General features: G+C 63.3%; 5 protein-coding genes across 5 annotated transcripts in view; 3 read left to right on the forward strand and 2 right to left on the reverse strand.

Annotated features, from left to right (window-relative positions):
• Positions 1–268: 268 nt before the first annotated feature.
• H696_02782 (ribosomal protein L27e) lies at positions 269–2,292 on the forward strand. The gene is made up of 4 exons (XM_009496680.1): positions 269–373; positions 1,271–1,537; positions 1,745–1,852; positions 2,032–2,292. Exons 2-4 carry the CDS (start codon positions 1,287–1,289, stop codon positions 2,078–2,080), a joined length of 408 nt encoding a protein of 135 aa, XP_009494955.1. The 5' UTR covers positions 269–373; positions 1,271–1,286; the 3' UTR covers positions 2,081–2,292.
• A 1,493-nt stretch (positions 2,293–3,785) lies between these two features.
• On the forward strand, positions 3,786–4,520 carry H696_02783 (hypothetical protein). The gene is made up of 2 exons (XM_009496681.1): positions 3,786–3,960; positions 4,048–4,520. The coding sequence occupies exons 1-2, from the start codon at positions 3,815–3,817 to the stop codon at positions 4,436–4,438; spliced, it is 537 nt and encodes a 178-aa protein (XP_009494956.1). The 5' UTR covers positions 3,786–3,814; the 3' UTR covers positions 4,439–4,520.
• Positions 4,521–4,954: 434 nt separating this feature from the next.
• H696_02784 (hypothetical protein) lies at positions 4,955–6,579 on the reverse strand (the record flags this gene model as incomplete). Its single annotated transcript, XM_009496682.1, has 8 exons — positions 4,955–4,975; positions 5,090–5,300; positions 5,443–5,541; positions 5,654–5,745; positions 5,872–5,929; positions 6,022–6,151; positions 6,244–6,320; positions 6,461–6,579. 8 exons carry the CDS (start codon positions 6,577–6,579, stop codon positions 4,955–4,957), a joined length of 807 nt encoding a protein of 268 aa, XP_009494957.1.
• A 2,362-nt stretch (positions 6,580–8,941) lies between these two features.
• H696_02785 (hypothetical protein) lies at positions 8,942–12,986 on the forward strand (the record flags this gene model as incomplete). Its single annotated transcript, XM_009496683.1, has 7 exons — positions 8,942–9,704; positions 9,930–10,125; positions 10,328–10,434; positions 10,537–10,675; positions 10,775–11,620; positions 11,789–12,340; positions 12,467–12,986. 7 exons carry the CDS (start codon positions 8,942–8,944, stop codon positions 12,984–12,986), a joined length of 3,123 nt encoding a protein of 1,040 aa, XP_009494958.1.
• Positions 12,987–13,185: 199 nt separating this feature from the next.
• H696_02786 (hypothetical protein) overlaps positions 13,186–15,352 on the reverse strand; it is a gene marked incomplete at both ends in the record, with an annotated part of 2,643 nt that continues 476 nt past the window's right edge. Inside the window, 4 exons of the mRNA XM_009496684.1 lie at positions 13,186–13,835; positions 13,977–14,247; positions 14,475–14,570; positions 14,768–15,288. Of these exons, the coding sequence (XP_009494959.1) occupies positions 13,186–13,835; positions 13,977–14,247; positions 14,475–14,570; positions 14,768–15,288 (1,538 nt within the window). The remainder of the gene's footprint in view (positions 13,836–13,976; positions 14,248–14,474; positions 14,571–14,767; positions 15,289–15,352) is intronic.

Below are 15,352 nucleotides of genomic sequence, written 5' to 3' on the forward strand. Positions count from 1 at the left end.
GGAGGGGCTTGGGCCGACCCACCCCCATGGGAGAACTCCACCCCCGGCTCCGGTGGTCCCTGTTGCACTCGGCGGCGTGGGGATGTGTGCCTCCGGTGCCCGGCCGGTTGCACGCCCACACTCCAGGATTGGCTCCGCATGTGGCTGGATTTGTGTCCCCCCCCCCCCCGGTCGGGGGGAGACTGGAGGGGGGAGGCGGCCCTCCCCTGGCGTGGAGTGAGGAGGAAGGTGCACACGGGGCCGCCCGGGGGGGGGGCCCCTGCCGTGTCCTGGCTCGCTGCGCTTTCAAGAGGGGCCTCGGGGATAGATCCCCGGGTAGTTTGGTTCTCTGACTTTGATGATAACTTTGTTCTTACTTTCCTAGTAATCAGGGGTGCGACGCATTTGCCCTCCTCCTCCTCCCCTTCCCCTTTTTCCTCCCCGCCTCCCCGAGCACATCCGCCCTTCTCCTCCTCCTCCCCCCTGGCACTTCTCCTCTCTCCGGGGGGCGTCTCGTGTCGTGCGCGCCCGTGGTCTCCCGCTCCCCGGTCCTCCCCCCCCCTCCCCCTCCTCCTCTCGCCACCACCACACACATCGACCATGTTTCGGCGCTTGCCTTCGGCTCTCCGCCCTGCGGAGAGGGACAGACTGCCGGCGGCGTGGACGTCTCTTGCTCCCGGCCCCTGTTTCTGTGCGCGCGTCGTGCGGTGCTCGGCCCCCGGCTGCGGGCTTCCTCTTCCCTGCTCTGGCTTGACTTGCGGGAGCCCATCGCCCGGCGCGTGTGCGCCGACCCTGCTCCCCTCTCTCAGTCTCCGTCGCGCTGGTTCTTCGGATGCGGCTCCCCGGAGGAGTGACAGGGGGTCGGGGCGCGCGCCCACACGCACATGTGGGCGATGGTGCATTCCTCGTGTCTCTCGAGGTCTCGGATGTGGCTCGGCTCCTTCTCCCCCCCGAGAGGGAGAGCGCCATCCCCTCGCCCGTCCCAGCCCGACATGTGTCTCTCTCTTGCTCTCTCTCTCTCTCTCTCTGCGTGTGTGTGCGCGTGTGTGGATGTGGATGCGGATGGTCTGGCGAGGCGGCGGCCCCCCTCCCGGGCGCCGGAGCGTTGCTCCACCCCAGCTCACCCACTTCCCACAGGGGAGCGGGTCGTATTGATCCGCCCGCCTGGGCTCCCCCTATTTAAGCACGCCCGGCGGATGTACCGTGCATCCGACCGGGCCACTGCTGCTCCCCTCTCGGTCGCTAACCTCCCCCTCCTTTTCGCTCCTTCCCCCCCACCACGTCCCCACAGTATCGTCGTATTCAAGATGGTCAAGTTCCTCAAGTCCGGCAAGGTCGTCATCGTCCTCAACGGCCGCTTCGCTGGCCACAAGGCTGTTGTTGTTCGCACTTTCGACGAGGGCCAGAAGAAGTCCAACTTCGGCTCTGCCCTCCTCGTCGGCATCAACCGCTACCCCAAGAAGGTGACCCGCACCATGTCCAAGAAGCGCATTGCCTCTCGCTCCAAGATCACCCCCTTCGTTAAGGTCATGAACTACAACCACTTCCTGCCCACCCGGTACGTCTTTCGTGTGCTGTGCACCTTCCGTTTTCATTCTTCCGCGAAATGCCGCCCCCACGCACATCTCATGTCCCGTGGTGTGTGTGTGTGCTCCCCTCCTCCCCGCGCCCGATGTGTGGTGTGCTGACCCCCCCCTTCCATTGCTCCATCGTCCTTTCTTCCTTTCCTCCTCTCCCTCCTCGCCCCTGGCGCGCGTGCCCACAGCTACAGCTACGACCTCAACGACCTCCCCCGTGTCGAGGTCGACGAGATCAAGGATCCTCAGAACCGCGTCACCGTCAAGAAGGGCGTCCGCACTGCTTTCGAGACTCGGTATGTGTCTCCCGGTCCTCCTCTCGGCGGCCCTGGTCTTTTCCCCTCCTCGCACCCTTGTCTTCTTCATGCTGCTGCCCCTCTCTCCCATCCGTCGCGATTCTGCTGCGCCCTCTCCCCTGTGGCCTTGGACTAACGTGCATGCCGCGCGCCCCCTCACGCGTGTCTCCGCCTCTCAGCTTCAAGTCCGGCAAGAGCAAGTGGTTCTTCACCAAGCTCCGCTTCTAAATGTCTTGTGTGTGCCCTTTTTGTGGACCCTCGCAAGAGCGCGTCGTCTGACTCCCCCACGGACCGCGTCGTGTCCGTCTGCCCTCCTCCCGTGCTCCTTCTCGCGAAGCAGCGCCCCGGTGAGGCTGGCCTGCGTGTGCGACAACTTTCCCCGGCCGGGGGAGAGCCATCTCCGTGTTCCTGTGAATACACATACTCCGTACAGTTATCCATTTCCCCCCATATATTCTATGGCGAGTCGAGTAGCGCGCCGCGCCGCCAGACCGACCGGGGAGAAGGGCCGTCCCTTTGGGGAGGCCCCTCTCTGTGTGGGCTGGGCAATGATGCCTCTCCCCCCCTCGTCGGGCGTGTCCTTTCCCTCTCTCCGTGTGCTGTGTGTGTGTGTGTGCTGCCATCTGTCCCGCTCCATTGCCCGCCCCTTCGTCCCTTCCTTTCTCTGTAGCGTGTGGCGCGCGCGCGCGCGCGTGTGTGTTCGCGTCCTTCTTCCCCTCCTTTTCTGCTCGTTTTTCCTCAAGGCACAGGGATGGGGCCAGCCATAGTGTCCGTGACGCGTGACGGTGGGCGTATTTCCTTGTGATGGGAGTGTGTATGTGTGTGTGTGTGTGTGTGCGGCAGGCAGGGGGGGAACGAGGAAACAGGGGGGCGTACGCTCGACCACGGACCCCCGTTGTCTTTTTCGCAGGCCTCTCCTCGCAGCCTGTCCGATGCTCGGCACTCGCAGGTTCGTCCTGGTGGGGCTGGGTTCTTCCGACAGCCGAACGCGTTCGTGTAGGCGCGCACCGGGGCGTGCTTGCGAAACTCACGCAGCCATCCCGGGGGTCCCTGTTTCGTGCCCGGGGCAGGTCGCCCGCTCCTGCTTCCCGGCATCTGCCCCACCCCCTTGCATCGCCCTTTCGTCGATGGTTCCGTGTCTGCCGCCAGTGGTGTTTCGGCTATCGGCACCCCCCGCACAGGAGGGCATCCTTCTTCTCGATGCGACGCGGGTCTTCGGTTATGTTGGCGAAATGTGGCTCACCAACGGGTCCAAAGCATCGGACTTTCAGCTAAAGAAAATAGCAAGTTAAACCGCATTCCCCGAGACTTAACCCAAAAGGCACTGTCTCGACTTTCAGTCGTTCTGTGATTTCGCCTGCGCCACCGGCGATTGCCCGTGACGGCCGGGGGGGTGCGTGTGTGTCTGCAGTTCTGTGCCCCAAGGCGCGGGCTGGTTGGTTCCCAGCGCACGGCATCGCACGAGCGCCTGCCCCGAAGTTTCTTGTCCCTGGAGGCCGGGTGTTTTTTTTTTTTTTTTCCTGGCAGCCCTCCTGTCGGCCCACCGGGGGCCGGACGCTGGGCGGGAGAGAGGCGCATGTCACAGGCCGCCGGTCCGGGGCTCTGGGCTGCCGTGGTGCAGGGGGAACGCTGGGCCGGGGCACGGGCCACCATCCGGGTGAGGTTAGACAGGGGGCCGGCACGGGTCGAGGCTGGGCCAACGGAGGCTGCTCCACCGTCCAGGACCCCGACAATCGGCCGGCGACGAGCCGCCCCCGCGCCTGCTGGTCCTTTTCCGGCCTCTCCCTCGCTGGCCGAGATTGATGGGAGCGTCCCCAAGCTGGGGGAAGCCGCCGCCACCGGCTCCCAAGTGACCAACTTCCCGATCTACTCCCCCCTGTCCCCCTTTCCCCCGCTCTCTCTCTCTCTCTCTCTCTCTCTCTCTCTCTGTCTCGTGCGCGCGCCCCCTTCCGCCTTGGCCACATGCTATACCAGCTGCTCATCATCAACAAGGCCGGAGGCCTGGTGTACCAGCACATCTTCCCTCAGACGCGCGCCGGTGGCACCTCGGCTGCCTCGCCATCACCCAACTCGAATGACTTCCTCATGCTGGCCGGCACTTTCCACAGGTCCGCCCTCCTGCTTCTGTGCACTGTCCCCCCCCTCCCGCCGGAGCTTCCCTCTCTAACGCCCCCCTCCCCATCAATCGCACCCAGCATTCATGCCCTGGTGGCGCAATTCTCACCCGTGGCCGACTCGTCCGGCTTGCGGGTGCTAGAGTCATCGCACTTCACGCTCTTCTGCTTCCAAGCCCCCACCGGGACGAAGTTCCTCCTCGTGACGATTCCCCTCTCCGGGTTGCAAAGCGCCTCGTCAGTCATCTCGCATCATGTCACCCAAACCGGACGCACCGTGCCAACCAGCCTGCACTCCGGCCCTCCGAACTTGCATGCGGTGGCCACCGCCGCCTGGCGGGAGATCTACCTGGCGTACGGGGCCTTTGTAGCGCGGGATCCCTTCCACGTGCCGGAGATGCCGATCCGTTGCTCGCGTTTTGATGCGGCCGTCAGCCGCATTGGTCAACGGGCATCGAGCGGCATTTACTGAGAGGCGGGGATGCGTGTAGCCATCCCCCCCCCCCCCTTCCCTCTCCCCCCTTCCCTCTCCCCCCTCCCCCGCTTCCCTCTCCCCCTCTGTCCTTGTCATCCCTCCATCCAATCTTCTCTACAAATACATAGTCACTATGGCGTGCTTGCTCTCCCGGTGTCCTGGGCTTGCGAGGCACAGGGGGGAGGCATACACATTGGGCAACATCAAGTTCGGGTGGGGGTGGATTGTATGCCTTTGTCGTGCGCAAGACACACGCACACCGGGAGGACACCCTTCCAGGCGGAGCGCGCACACGCGCGGTGGTCTGATAAATTACAAGGGGCCTGCCCTGGCCCGTCATTTAGAGAGGCAGAGCATGGCAAGGGGGAGGAAGGGACGCGCATGGTCCGGGTACGTCCCGTGTGTGATCACGCACGGGCAGCGATTGGATGCGGTGCACAAGGAGGGGAACTTCGGGGTGGCTGGGTGTGCGTGGGGCTGGGCGCCTTTCTCTTACCGAGAGTGTCTGACGTATTACCGGTAGCCGACGACCATCTTCAGGAGGGAATATCGGAGGGAAAAGGGCATGAAGGGGGAGGCAAATGTGAGTCGGCACGAGTCAATCGGGCCGTGAGCGAGGGGGGGGGGGGGGGGGCGTGAGGAACGCACCTGGGCGAAGCCCCACTCAGTGTCAAGGGTGATCGGCTCATCAATCTGGATGGTGGGCTTGGTTTCGCCGGCCTGGGCATCCGGGCGGCGGACGACACCAATCTGAACGGTGTTGGCAGCCTGGGTGTTGCGGTAGAACAGGACCTTCAGGGCATCCTTCATAATCTCCTTGGCAGCCTCCTCGTCAATCGAGTCAATCTTGCCCTCGACGCTGATTTCCGACACACAGGCAGGCAGAGAGGGGACAGGGTGGGGGTGGGGGGTGGGGGAGAAGGGCGGACAGGGAGGATCAGTAGGTGGACAAAATGCATGGGAGGGGGGAAAAAATGTGGGAAAGTGCCTGCTGGACGCACGCTTCACGGAGCAGCGGCTGGCCAAGATAGTTACCGAAGCCAGTGGTGACAGTGTCGGCCTGGTAGCTGCCACCGCGGAGATCCACCTGCCCGAGGAAGCTATCGAGTGATGGGGCATACACAGGTGAGTGACAGGAGAGGGGGGGAGGGGGGGGGGGGATGGGGAAAGATCGAAGCAAAGGGAGATGCGATAAAGGAAAAAAAAACGCACCTCTTGCCCTGGGTGTCGACGCCAGCCACCACCAGAGTGTTCCAGAGGGGGTCGAACTTGTTGCGGCGATGGTACATCATGGAGGCAAGATACTGGATGTGGCACGGAGGAGCAAAGGGGGGAGGGGGAGGTGTTAGACATGGTGCGCATGGGGCAATCGGGGGAACATTCTCTCTGTCCATCCTACTTCCGGGAGGATCTCTGGGTGAGGGGCATACCTCGAACACATGGCGCGGAGAGAGGGAGTGGCCGTCGTCGCAAGTGCGCTCCTTGAGGCTATCTCGGATGGGGAGAGATCATATGCGGTGAGTTAAACAGGGGGACAGCCACCCAGGGGGAGAGGGAGAGAGAGCACGAAGCATACGTACACAAGGTCATCCAGGAGGCTCTTGATGTACTGGAAATCGGCATAGTCACCGGAGAAGCCGACAATGGTGGCCGGCTCCACGGTGATCAGGCGCTCGACGTTGCGGAACTTGTCCATGCTGCCGAACATGACTATGACCGGGGGCAAAAGACCGAGGTTAGAGGGGGGGATGTGCTCAAAAAGGGGGAGGAAAGCCGAGCATTGGGGTGGCGAGTGCGCGCACGGTGGTTGTCGCAGGCGATCATCACGCCGTCCTTGTACTTGAGAGCCAGGACTGCAGCACCAGTCATGATGGGCGAGCTGTGTGTGTGTGTGTGTGTGTGTGTGTGGCGTGTGGCGTGTGGTGCATCCATCGTCAGAGGTCATATCTAGCGGGGAGTGTGGTTGCAGGTGGCGGGGGACAGAGGCACAGCCAGGGCAAATCTAAACAGCATACACACCTGGCGTGGGCGGTGGGGGTGCCGCCGCGAGAGAAAGCAACCGGGGCGCTCATAGGCTTCTCGGCACCGGAGTCACTCGGGGCAAAGGTCGGCTGGCGGGCCGCCGAGGCGAGGGTCATGGCACAGGGGCGGCCCAGGTGGGCGCGGGGAAGGAACTCGGGGGAGTTCATCACGGTGCTGGGGTGGGGGGCGACGAGGCAGGGGGCCAAGGGAGGAGAGAGGGCAGGAGGAGGGGGAGGGGAAGGGGGTGGCTACGCGATCGGCAGAGGGGAGGATTGGAGGGAGGGAGAAAGGGGGTGGGAGGGGGGCTGGAGGGGATTTGTATCGCGACAGGGTACTGGGGCTTCCCTTTGGGTGACGAGGGACAAAGCATGCTCGTGGCACTAGAGAGAATGGGGGAGCATCATCGTCACCTCCCCCCCCCCCGGGCTGGCCCTCTCTCCGGGCGAGTGGTGTCTACGGGACAGCCTGACAAGAGAACGGGCTGTGTCATGTCCATCGTGCGGGCGCACCTTTCGGGGGGGGGGGGGGGGGGGGGGGGCGGGTGATGCGCCCCCACCCATCGGGGCTGGCGGGAAGCCGGACAGGTCTTCTTGCCCTGTGTCCCCCCGGAGGAGGGGCGTGTCCGCACGGGCAGAGGACCGAGCAGGGGGTGATGCAACCAGCTCCGGAGCCGCACCACCGCCAGCCATCCGCGTACTCTGCAATGGGTATTTCCAGCTCTTCCCCTTGGGCGCATCATCGGACGGCCCTCTGACAGGGAATCTTCCAGCACGGCCGATGTTGAGAGCCGTCGGACCTGTGTGTGTGTGTGTGTGTGTGTGCGCGGCAGAACGGGCATTCGGTCCGGACAGCGGTTCTTGTGTGGCCCGAGCAGAACCGGGTCCAGGCAAGCTGCCTAATCTCGAAGATGCACGGGATCAGTGTCGGGGGAAATATCACATACCGTGAAGGTGACCAGGCGAGGTTGGTCGACTTTCGGGAGGCGTCCCTCAAAATCGATGGCCCGGGCTCGCCCAGGCTGAAGGAGACCATCATGCCTCTCGAGATCCGATCCACTGGGAGCTGCACCCCCGCCGGCGAGGGCTGATGGGAATTGGTTCGTGCTGTTCCTGCGCGGGTTCTTCGGACCCTCGCCGCACCTCGGGTGATGTATGTTGGCAAAGAGGCCGCCACCTCTCGATCTTCCTCCAACAAGCAGCCCCCCCCTTCGGCCCGCAGTAAGACTCTGCCCAAAGGGCCGGCTGGCCGCCTCGGCCCCGGGCTCCGGCGCTCAGACACGGCTCCTCAGGGGAGAATGCCCGGGGGGGGGGGGGGCGGAATATGGAGAGTGGGTTGGCAATTACCAGGGTGTGCTTTTACCCACACTCAGTAGGTTGGCAATTGGCCTCTCCCTGCCACATCCCGGCCCGGCGAGTGTGTGCATCCCGTGTGCGTGCGTATGTGTGTGCGTGTGTGTGTGCGTGCGTGCGTGCGTGTATGGCTCAGACCCATCCCCCGTGCCTGTTTCTCCCTTCTCCCCTGTTCCCGGTGGGCGGCACGATCGCCGTGGACCCAACCGTGTGAGTAAGGGCAAGATCGTGCCTCAAGGACCGTCCTCTCTCTCCCCCCCCCCTGAGAAAGAAAGCACATGCTGTTGTGACAATCGCCCGACCCGGCCCCCGCGGTCTTCCCCCTCTCGTTTGCCCCGTTGCTCGTGGGCCATGGTGTGCGGAGAGTAGATGGGACATTTGAAAGCCCCTGGCCAGACGGTCGGCCTCCCCAGCCCCGGGTCCCCCCCCTCATCTCCTCCTTCTCACTCGCTTTAACATATCCGTTTCCCTCTCTTTCGGTGTTTCAGCGTCTGGCTGGTGGTGTGAGGTGTCCTTGTGCTCTTGCTTAGGCTTCCTTCTTTGATCTATCGGAGCAGACTTGAACTTGCAAGGCATTTCTCGTTGCGCGCGTGTGGTCCCGTACTCTGACGATACCCAAGTCAGCCGGCTGGCTGCACACGCGTAACTCCACCCTTCAAGTTCCTCTCGCGCTCCAATAGGCATTGCTCGTCTCCCTCCCCGACGTGTGCGCTCGTCCCCCCCCCCCCCCCTGACGCCCCCTTCATCGGGTCCCTCATCGACTGGAGAGATGTCTTCGCGTGGTGCTCCCACGCGCAGGCGCCATCGCGACCGGTCCCCCAACTCGACGCGGGGCCGCCCCAGGGCAGGATTGGCGGTCAATCCTTCAAAGAACCAAGCCACAAAGCGCCGGAGCACAATCGACCACTCAAGCGTCCCGACCCCTCCTCTTCGGGAGCTTACACCCCCCCCAGTTCATGTCAAATCCCCGCCACCCGGCGATGTCGACAATGATACCGCCCACCCGGCGAGCAGCCCCTCGACGGGTTCATCTTCCTCTGGCACGGAAACCACGCCCCCCTCGGGCAAGTCTCAACCTTCACTCTCTGGCCCGGCGGCATCGGTGGCATTGCGACGCCGTGCGACGGCCATGTCACGCCTGGTGCTGTCGCAGAATGCCGAAAAGAATAATGCCCTGCGCCCGGCCCGTTCAAGTCGGCGCATTGCCCAGCCAAGTGCATCCCCCACGCCGGCCCCATCCTCACCCTCCGACAGTGGTCGTGCCGTTCCCCTTGGGCACAACATCTGGACCGAGCCTTCCTTCAGCGCCTTCTTCGGCTCGACCGAGCTGTGTGACATTGAGATCCATGAGCCGCTGCATGCGCGAAACCTCCGCGAGCCAGATGGCGCTTTCGATGAGAATGGCGAGTACACCTCCAAGGACAGCTACACCGACGAGGAGCTTCACCAGCTGGTGAATGAGATCCAGCGCATGCATCAGCCCGTGACCGGCACCGACACCGGTCCCTGGCTGCGCACCGGTTACGTGTTCGACACGCGCACTCTCAGTCATGTGGACAATGATGAATTCGAGTGTGCGCAGCGTGTGCTGGCAGCCAACCACCTGCTACTTCAGGCTGGGCTTCTGGCGCCGCTGGCCACGTCGGAGATCTCGGGCGTTGTGGCGCCCACACCGCGACGCTTCGGTCCCACTGACCAGACGATGAGGTGGCGCATGGCCCATCAGTCCCTGCCCCAGTCTTCGGGCCTGCTGGCGCTTGACCAGTCCCTTACTCCGGAGACTCGCCGGGCCCGGGGCCAACTCATTCCGATTCCTGCGGCACCAGTTACCTGGGAGCAGGTGGGACTGGCCCACTCGGCCGAGTTCGTGGCGTCGCTGCAGCTCCTTGAGAGTGCGTGTGACCAAGCCTTTTCCTTTTCCTTTTCCTTTTCCTTTTCTTCTTCTTCTTCTTCTTCTTCTTCTCCTCCAACATTCCCCTTCCTCTTCTGCCCCTTTGCTGTTCCCTGACCCTGTCCTGAATCCCTCTGATACCGCGTCCCATTCCTCCTCCTCCTCCTCCTCCTCCTTCTCCTCCTCCCTTCATACACACCGGCTTTTGCATGGACAACAATCTTAGCACTCCCATCTCAGGATTTGACGTTGATCGGCGACAGACTCGACTCTGTGACGTATGGGCCCTCGACCCTGGAGGCGGCTCTCGTGTCGGCCGGTGGCGTGGTCGCCCTTTTGGATGCCATTTCCGAGGGCACCATTGATAACGGTGTTGCCATCGTTCGGCCGCCGGGTCATCATGCCGAGCACACACACTCCAAGTGCGCCCCTCCCTTCTGTTTCTGCTGCTGTTGCCCTCCCTTCCTTTCTCTTCCCTCTGTCGACGCGACCTTCTGCGCATCTGACCTCTCCCCTCGCCCTGGCTGCCTTTGCTCTTCCCACTTCTCCCCTCTATCTCTATCTATCTATCTATCTCTCTCTCTCCCTCTCCCTCGCGCACGCGCGCGCGCGCGCCGAATGCAGGGGCTTTTGCATTATCAACAATGTGGTCCTCGCGGCTCAGGTGGCTCTGATGCAATATCCGCACCTCTACAAGCGAGTCCTGATCCTCGATTGGGATGTTCACCATGGTGCGTCTGCTGATGGCCAATCTCCCAGTCTCAAGCTGTCTCCCTGGCTGCTCTTTCTCTTTGCCGGCATTCTAAACCCCCTCTTCCCTGTGACTCCCTCAGGCAACGGCACCCAGCGTGCTTTCGAGTCGGACCCGCGCGTCCTCTACATTTCGTTGCACCGACACGACCATGGGCACTTCTATCCCCACTCGGCGGCGGCGGACTACGACTTCGTCGGCCTCGGTCATGGAGCTGGGCGGTGCGTTTGTTCGATTGTCTTCCCCTCTCCAGGTGTGTCCCACGGGGCGCAGGACGCTCACCTCCTTGCTTGCTCTCCCCTATGCCCCTCGGTCCACAGCAACATCAACGTCGCCTGGAACCACGACTCGATCTTGGATGCGGATTACGTGTACGCCTTCCAGCACTTGGTGACGCCAGTGGCGCGCGAGTATGCCCCGGATTTGGTTATCATCTCGGCCGGGTTCGATGCCGCGCGTGGGGATCCCCTCGGAGGCCCGGTGGCGGCCTTGTCATATGAGGCCTATGCCTTCATGACGGCCGAGCTGCGCAGCGTGGCCCCCCACCAGCGCGTCATCCTGGCCCTCGAGGGCGGCTACAACCCTCGGTCTCTGGCCATGTCGGCGTTGGTGTGCGTCAGCAACATGCTCGGCCCTGGGGGCTACCAGCACCGGTTGGACATTGGCCAGAGTCTGCGCCAGGCACACCCGGAGGCCGTGAAGGCGGTGATCCGGTCGCGGTATATTCACTCGCGTTTCTGGGACGTGCTGAAGGAGCCCCTTCCCAGCGAGCCCGATGGCGAGTGCATGGATGTCGAAAGCGCGACGGCGCTGACCCTGCGCCTGGCGGCCGAGGCATTCGCGCGGGAGGTCCCCGCCCCGCAGGAGCATTGGCTGTCAACTGCGGCCCTGGATGCGATGTATGCCAATCTTCTGGCCGAGTACGGGCTATATTGCCTGTCTGGCGGGACACTCTCAAGACTATCCTCACCCTCCAAGCGTAGCCAGCTGGTGGCTTTTCACCGAGGTCTGTCGGAGCAGGAGGACCTTGCTCTTGCCCGGCAGCTGGGGCTGTTCTTCCCGGCCTACCCGTCACCGGTATCGAAGTTGATCAATCAATGGTGCCACCCGTCCAATCGGAAGCTGCCTCGTGGGTTCAGCCACATCTTCGTCGTGGTGTCCGCATCGTGCGTATACCCTCTCGCCATCCTTCTCTCTCCCTCCCCCCCCCTCCCCTCCTTCCCTTCCCCCTGGTCTCCTTTTCCATCCTTTCTCATATGCCCTCGAGTTCCTCGCATTCCGGCTGCCCTTGACTTTGTCTTCTTCTCACACCCCCTTTGTCTGATGGCTGGCAGCGTCCTGGGCCATGCTCCCGCCGTCCGGGATGCCTATGCGCGGTTGTCCGCGGCCAGCCTCATCCCCTCGGTCCTGTTGACCTGCGTGACTCGGGCGAACAGCGAGGACCTCGTGTCAATGGTCGATCAGTTGTCGGCACAGGCCTCGCACGACCATATGCAGGCCACTTTGGCCAACCTGCCGCCGGGACACGTGGTCCAGGGTCTCCGTGGGCGTGGGGTTGCGGCCAGCGAGCTGGCCCGTTCGGGGCGTGTCCTAGGCAGCACCCCATCACCAACCATGGTAATCCCGGATGTCAAGCCGGCGACCAGTGGGCAAAGCACCAAGGCGAATGACACTATGGCCTCTGAGCCAGGCGTCAAGGAGCCACCGGCGACCGAGCCGACCAGCCCTACCGATGGCCGGCCCCGTTCAGCGCAGCCTGTCGAGGAGAAGCTCCCGACACAGCCAGGCCCATGTGCTGCATTCGCGGTCCATGTCCTGTTGGATGCCGAGGGCGACTGTGTGGACCTTGGCAAGTTGGCCCGGCGTGCCGTTGCTGCTGCTCTTGAGTGCGTTCCCCCTCCCCTGCCCCGCCCGCCCGCCCGCCCGCCCGCCGGCTCCCATGCCGCTGTTTCCTTTTCTTGCCTTTCCCCACTCTCCCCCTAACGATCCGGCTTCTCATCCATTCCACACAGGGACCTTTCGTGTTTTGAGAGCCCACGTGGGGCCGATGTGGTCTTGGTGATCGATGATGTGAGCGCCGGACTGATTGCCAACAAAACGGGCACAACGCCTGTGTCCTTCCTCTTTGACAATGCCGAACGCATCGAGTCCGCCTTGGTGGCCATTTCCTCCTTTTCCATTTCAATCGCCGACGCCCGGCAGACCAGCCAGGAGGGACTCGGCCTGCCAGCTGAGACGCCACTTCTCTATCTACCGTGTACGATGCCGGCATCGCAATTCCAGCCAAGGCGCCCATCCTCCGGCACCAGCACCGACGAGCACGCAACTCCACAGCACGATGCCCCGACCGTTGCCACATCCCCGGCCGAGTCCCCCAGCCCGACAACCTCCCCGTCCCTGGGATCGCTGCCACAACATTATCCCGAATTTGAGACTACGTGCGTTTTCAACGCCACATCGGAGATGCTCCTTCGAAACTTTGACATCGTCTGGGGGTTTGTGTCATCAACCAAGAGGTCTGAACACAATTAGCCACAAATACATCTTCGGAGTTCACCCGAGTTTGCTTGCTTCCTTCCTTCACTTGGTGATCTTCTCCCCACATGGGAGGAAGGATGCGTGGCGGCGTGAGCGCAGAGGAGCGACGGGCGGGGGTGGTGCATTATCTGTGGAGGGTGGGCATATTCGAATGGGGTTGTTGCCTTGCGACCGGCTTCCTGGCGGGCCATTTTCAAGCAACCTGAGCAGTGGCCTTCTTCTTGTCCTTGCGCCGGGTGCCGGCCGCCGGCTTGCCCGTGGACTTGCCAGCAGCAGGAGTACCAAGGCGCTGCATGATGGGCTCCGGGGCCGAAGCGAAGGGCGTGCCCGGGGCCGGGCGCCCAGAGGCCGAGCCCGCCAGAAGACTCCCCAGTGACCGGTCGGTCACATTAAGGCGGTCCAACACGGCGGCCGCCGACCGGGGAATGAAGGCCTGGAGGACACCGGCCACCACGCGGGCAGTCTCGACAGCCACGGCCACGGCCACCTGGCGCCGGGCCTGGTCGACCTCCCCCGTGCCCAGGGCCCACGGCTGGGCGTCCTGGAAGAGGGCATTGGCAGTGGTCAGCGCCGACACGATGTCGGCCATGTCTGGGCCCACCGTGGACAGACGCATGACTGATTGCCGGACCAAATGCGGCAGGGCCTCCAGCTTGGCGAAGTGTGCACGCTCCGAGTCGGTCAAACCACCAGCGGTGTCGGCCGGCTGCCGAAGCATGCTCTCCACATCCGGCCACTGACCCGTGGGGCTGATGGCCGGGCTGATGGCCCGCTGTACGAGATTGCCCAACTGGTTGACGATCTCGCCATTAAACTTGGCAGCCACGCGCTCAAGTTCAAAATCTTGCGACAATAGAAGCATTTATGTCAGGCATGCAGTGGCGAGGGGAATACGTGGCGGAGGGCGAGGAGATAGATCAGGGGCGCGGGGAGGAAGGAGAGGAAGCAGGAGCGAGGCATGGGGCCAAGAATGTGCACACGCACCAGTGTCATGGTAAATGCCGCCCTCACGCAGCAGGAAGTACCGCAGCGGATCGGGCGAACTGAACCCCTCAAGTACGGCCATCGGATCGACGACATTGCCCAGACTCTTGGACATCTTCCGACCAGAGACAGTCCAATGGGGGTGGGCAACCACCTTCCGGGGGAGGGGGAGCCCAAGCCCAAGCAGGAAGGCCGGCCAATATACCAGGTGGAAGCGCGTGATGTCCTTGCCGATGAGCTGGATCTCCGGCGGGAAGGCCCGGCGGACGTCCTCGTGAGCGGGCACGCTGTGCCATGGGATGGGGGGGGGGGGGAGGGGGACAGATGGATGGAGAGGAAGTCGAGTCAGCACGCCCAGCCAGGAGGAGCCGCGCCGATTTGAGCCTAACACAGCGGGGCGGGGCGGAGCGGAGCAGAGCAGAGCGGGGCAGACGGCCATCATCGAGTCGCGCACATGTTGCCATCGAGATCGCGACGAACGAGCTGATCACCCTCAACACCGTAGCCGCAAACGGTCAGGTAGTTGGTCAGCGCGTCGAGCCACACATAGATCGTGTGGTCGGGATCATCGGGGACTGGGATGCCCCAAGCGACCTGCGTGCACACGCACACACACACACACACACACACACGAATGATGTGAGCAGAGAGATGCGAGGGTGGACATGTATGTATATAGCAATATATGTGCATGTGAGGGGGGGAGAGAGATAGAGGCAGGGGGAGGCATTTCGGTTAGCCAAAAGGGGCGAGGCGCGGACGGGGTGCCTGCATGCGTGAGGAGATCATACCTTTGAGGAGGAGCGCGACACGTTGAGATCTTTCAGCCCGTTGTCCAAGTGGAGGAGCACATCACGCAGGATGGCGTGCGGAACCACGGGCAAGTCACCAGCCGCAGCACTCTCCTCGGCGAAGGGACGGAGCCAATCGTCAAGCTGGTCGCGGAATTGGCTAAGACGGAAGAGGTACGCCTCCTCTTCCACCCACACTAGCGGATGGCCGGATTCGGCGCTATGGCGGAGCTCCTCCCCCGCAGGCCCGGTGGTCAGGAGGATCTTCGAAGGCGGGACAAAGGTCTCATCCGACACGGAGTACCAGCCGGAGTGCGTGCCCTTGTAAATGAGCCCGGCATCGAGCAGGCGTCGCCACACGAAGGACACTGCCTCCCGGTGCCGGGCGTCAGTGGTCCGGATGAAGTCGTCGACCGAGATGTCGTACTCGCGGAAGAGGGCGCGGAACCGAGCGGACGTCTCATCGCAGGCTGCCTCCGGGGTGAGGCCGCGCCGGGCTGCGGCCTCTTGAATCTTCTGACCTGTGGAGCCAAATGTCGGGCATATGCCGCGGAGGAAGGTCGTGAGAATGGGGGGGGGGGGGGG

This window comes from Fonticula alba (genome assembly GCF_000388065.1).
Source record: "Fonticula alba strain ATCC 38817 unplaced genomic scaffold supercont2.4, whole genome shotgun sequence".
Lineage (NCBI taxonomy): Eukaryota > Rotosphaerida > Fonticulaceae > Fonticula > Fonticula alba.

Coding starts and splice junctions, on each gene's coding strand:
- H696_02783 (XM_009496681.1), top strand. CDS start 3,815: ATGCTATACCAGCTGCTCATCATCAACAAGGCCGGAGGCCTGGTGTAC. Junction 3,961..4,047: donor CTGGCCGGCACTTTCCACAG/GTCCGCCCTCCT, acceptor AATCGCACCCAG/CATTCATGCCCTGGTGGCGC.
- H696_02782 (XM_009496680.1), top strand. CDS start 1,287: ATGGTCAAGTTCCTCAAGTCCGGCAAGGTCGTCATCGTCCTCAACGGC. Junction 1,538..1,744: donor AACCACTTCCTGCCCACCCG/GTACGTCTTTCG, acceptor GCGTGCCCACAG/CTACAGCTACGACCTCAACG. Junction 1,853..2,031: donor CGCACTGCTTTCGAGACTCG/GTATGTGTCTCC, acceptor TCCGCCTCTCAG/CTTCAAGTCCGGCAAGAGCA.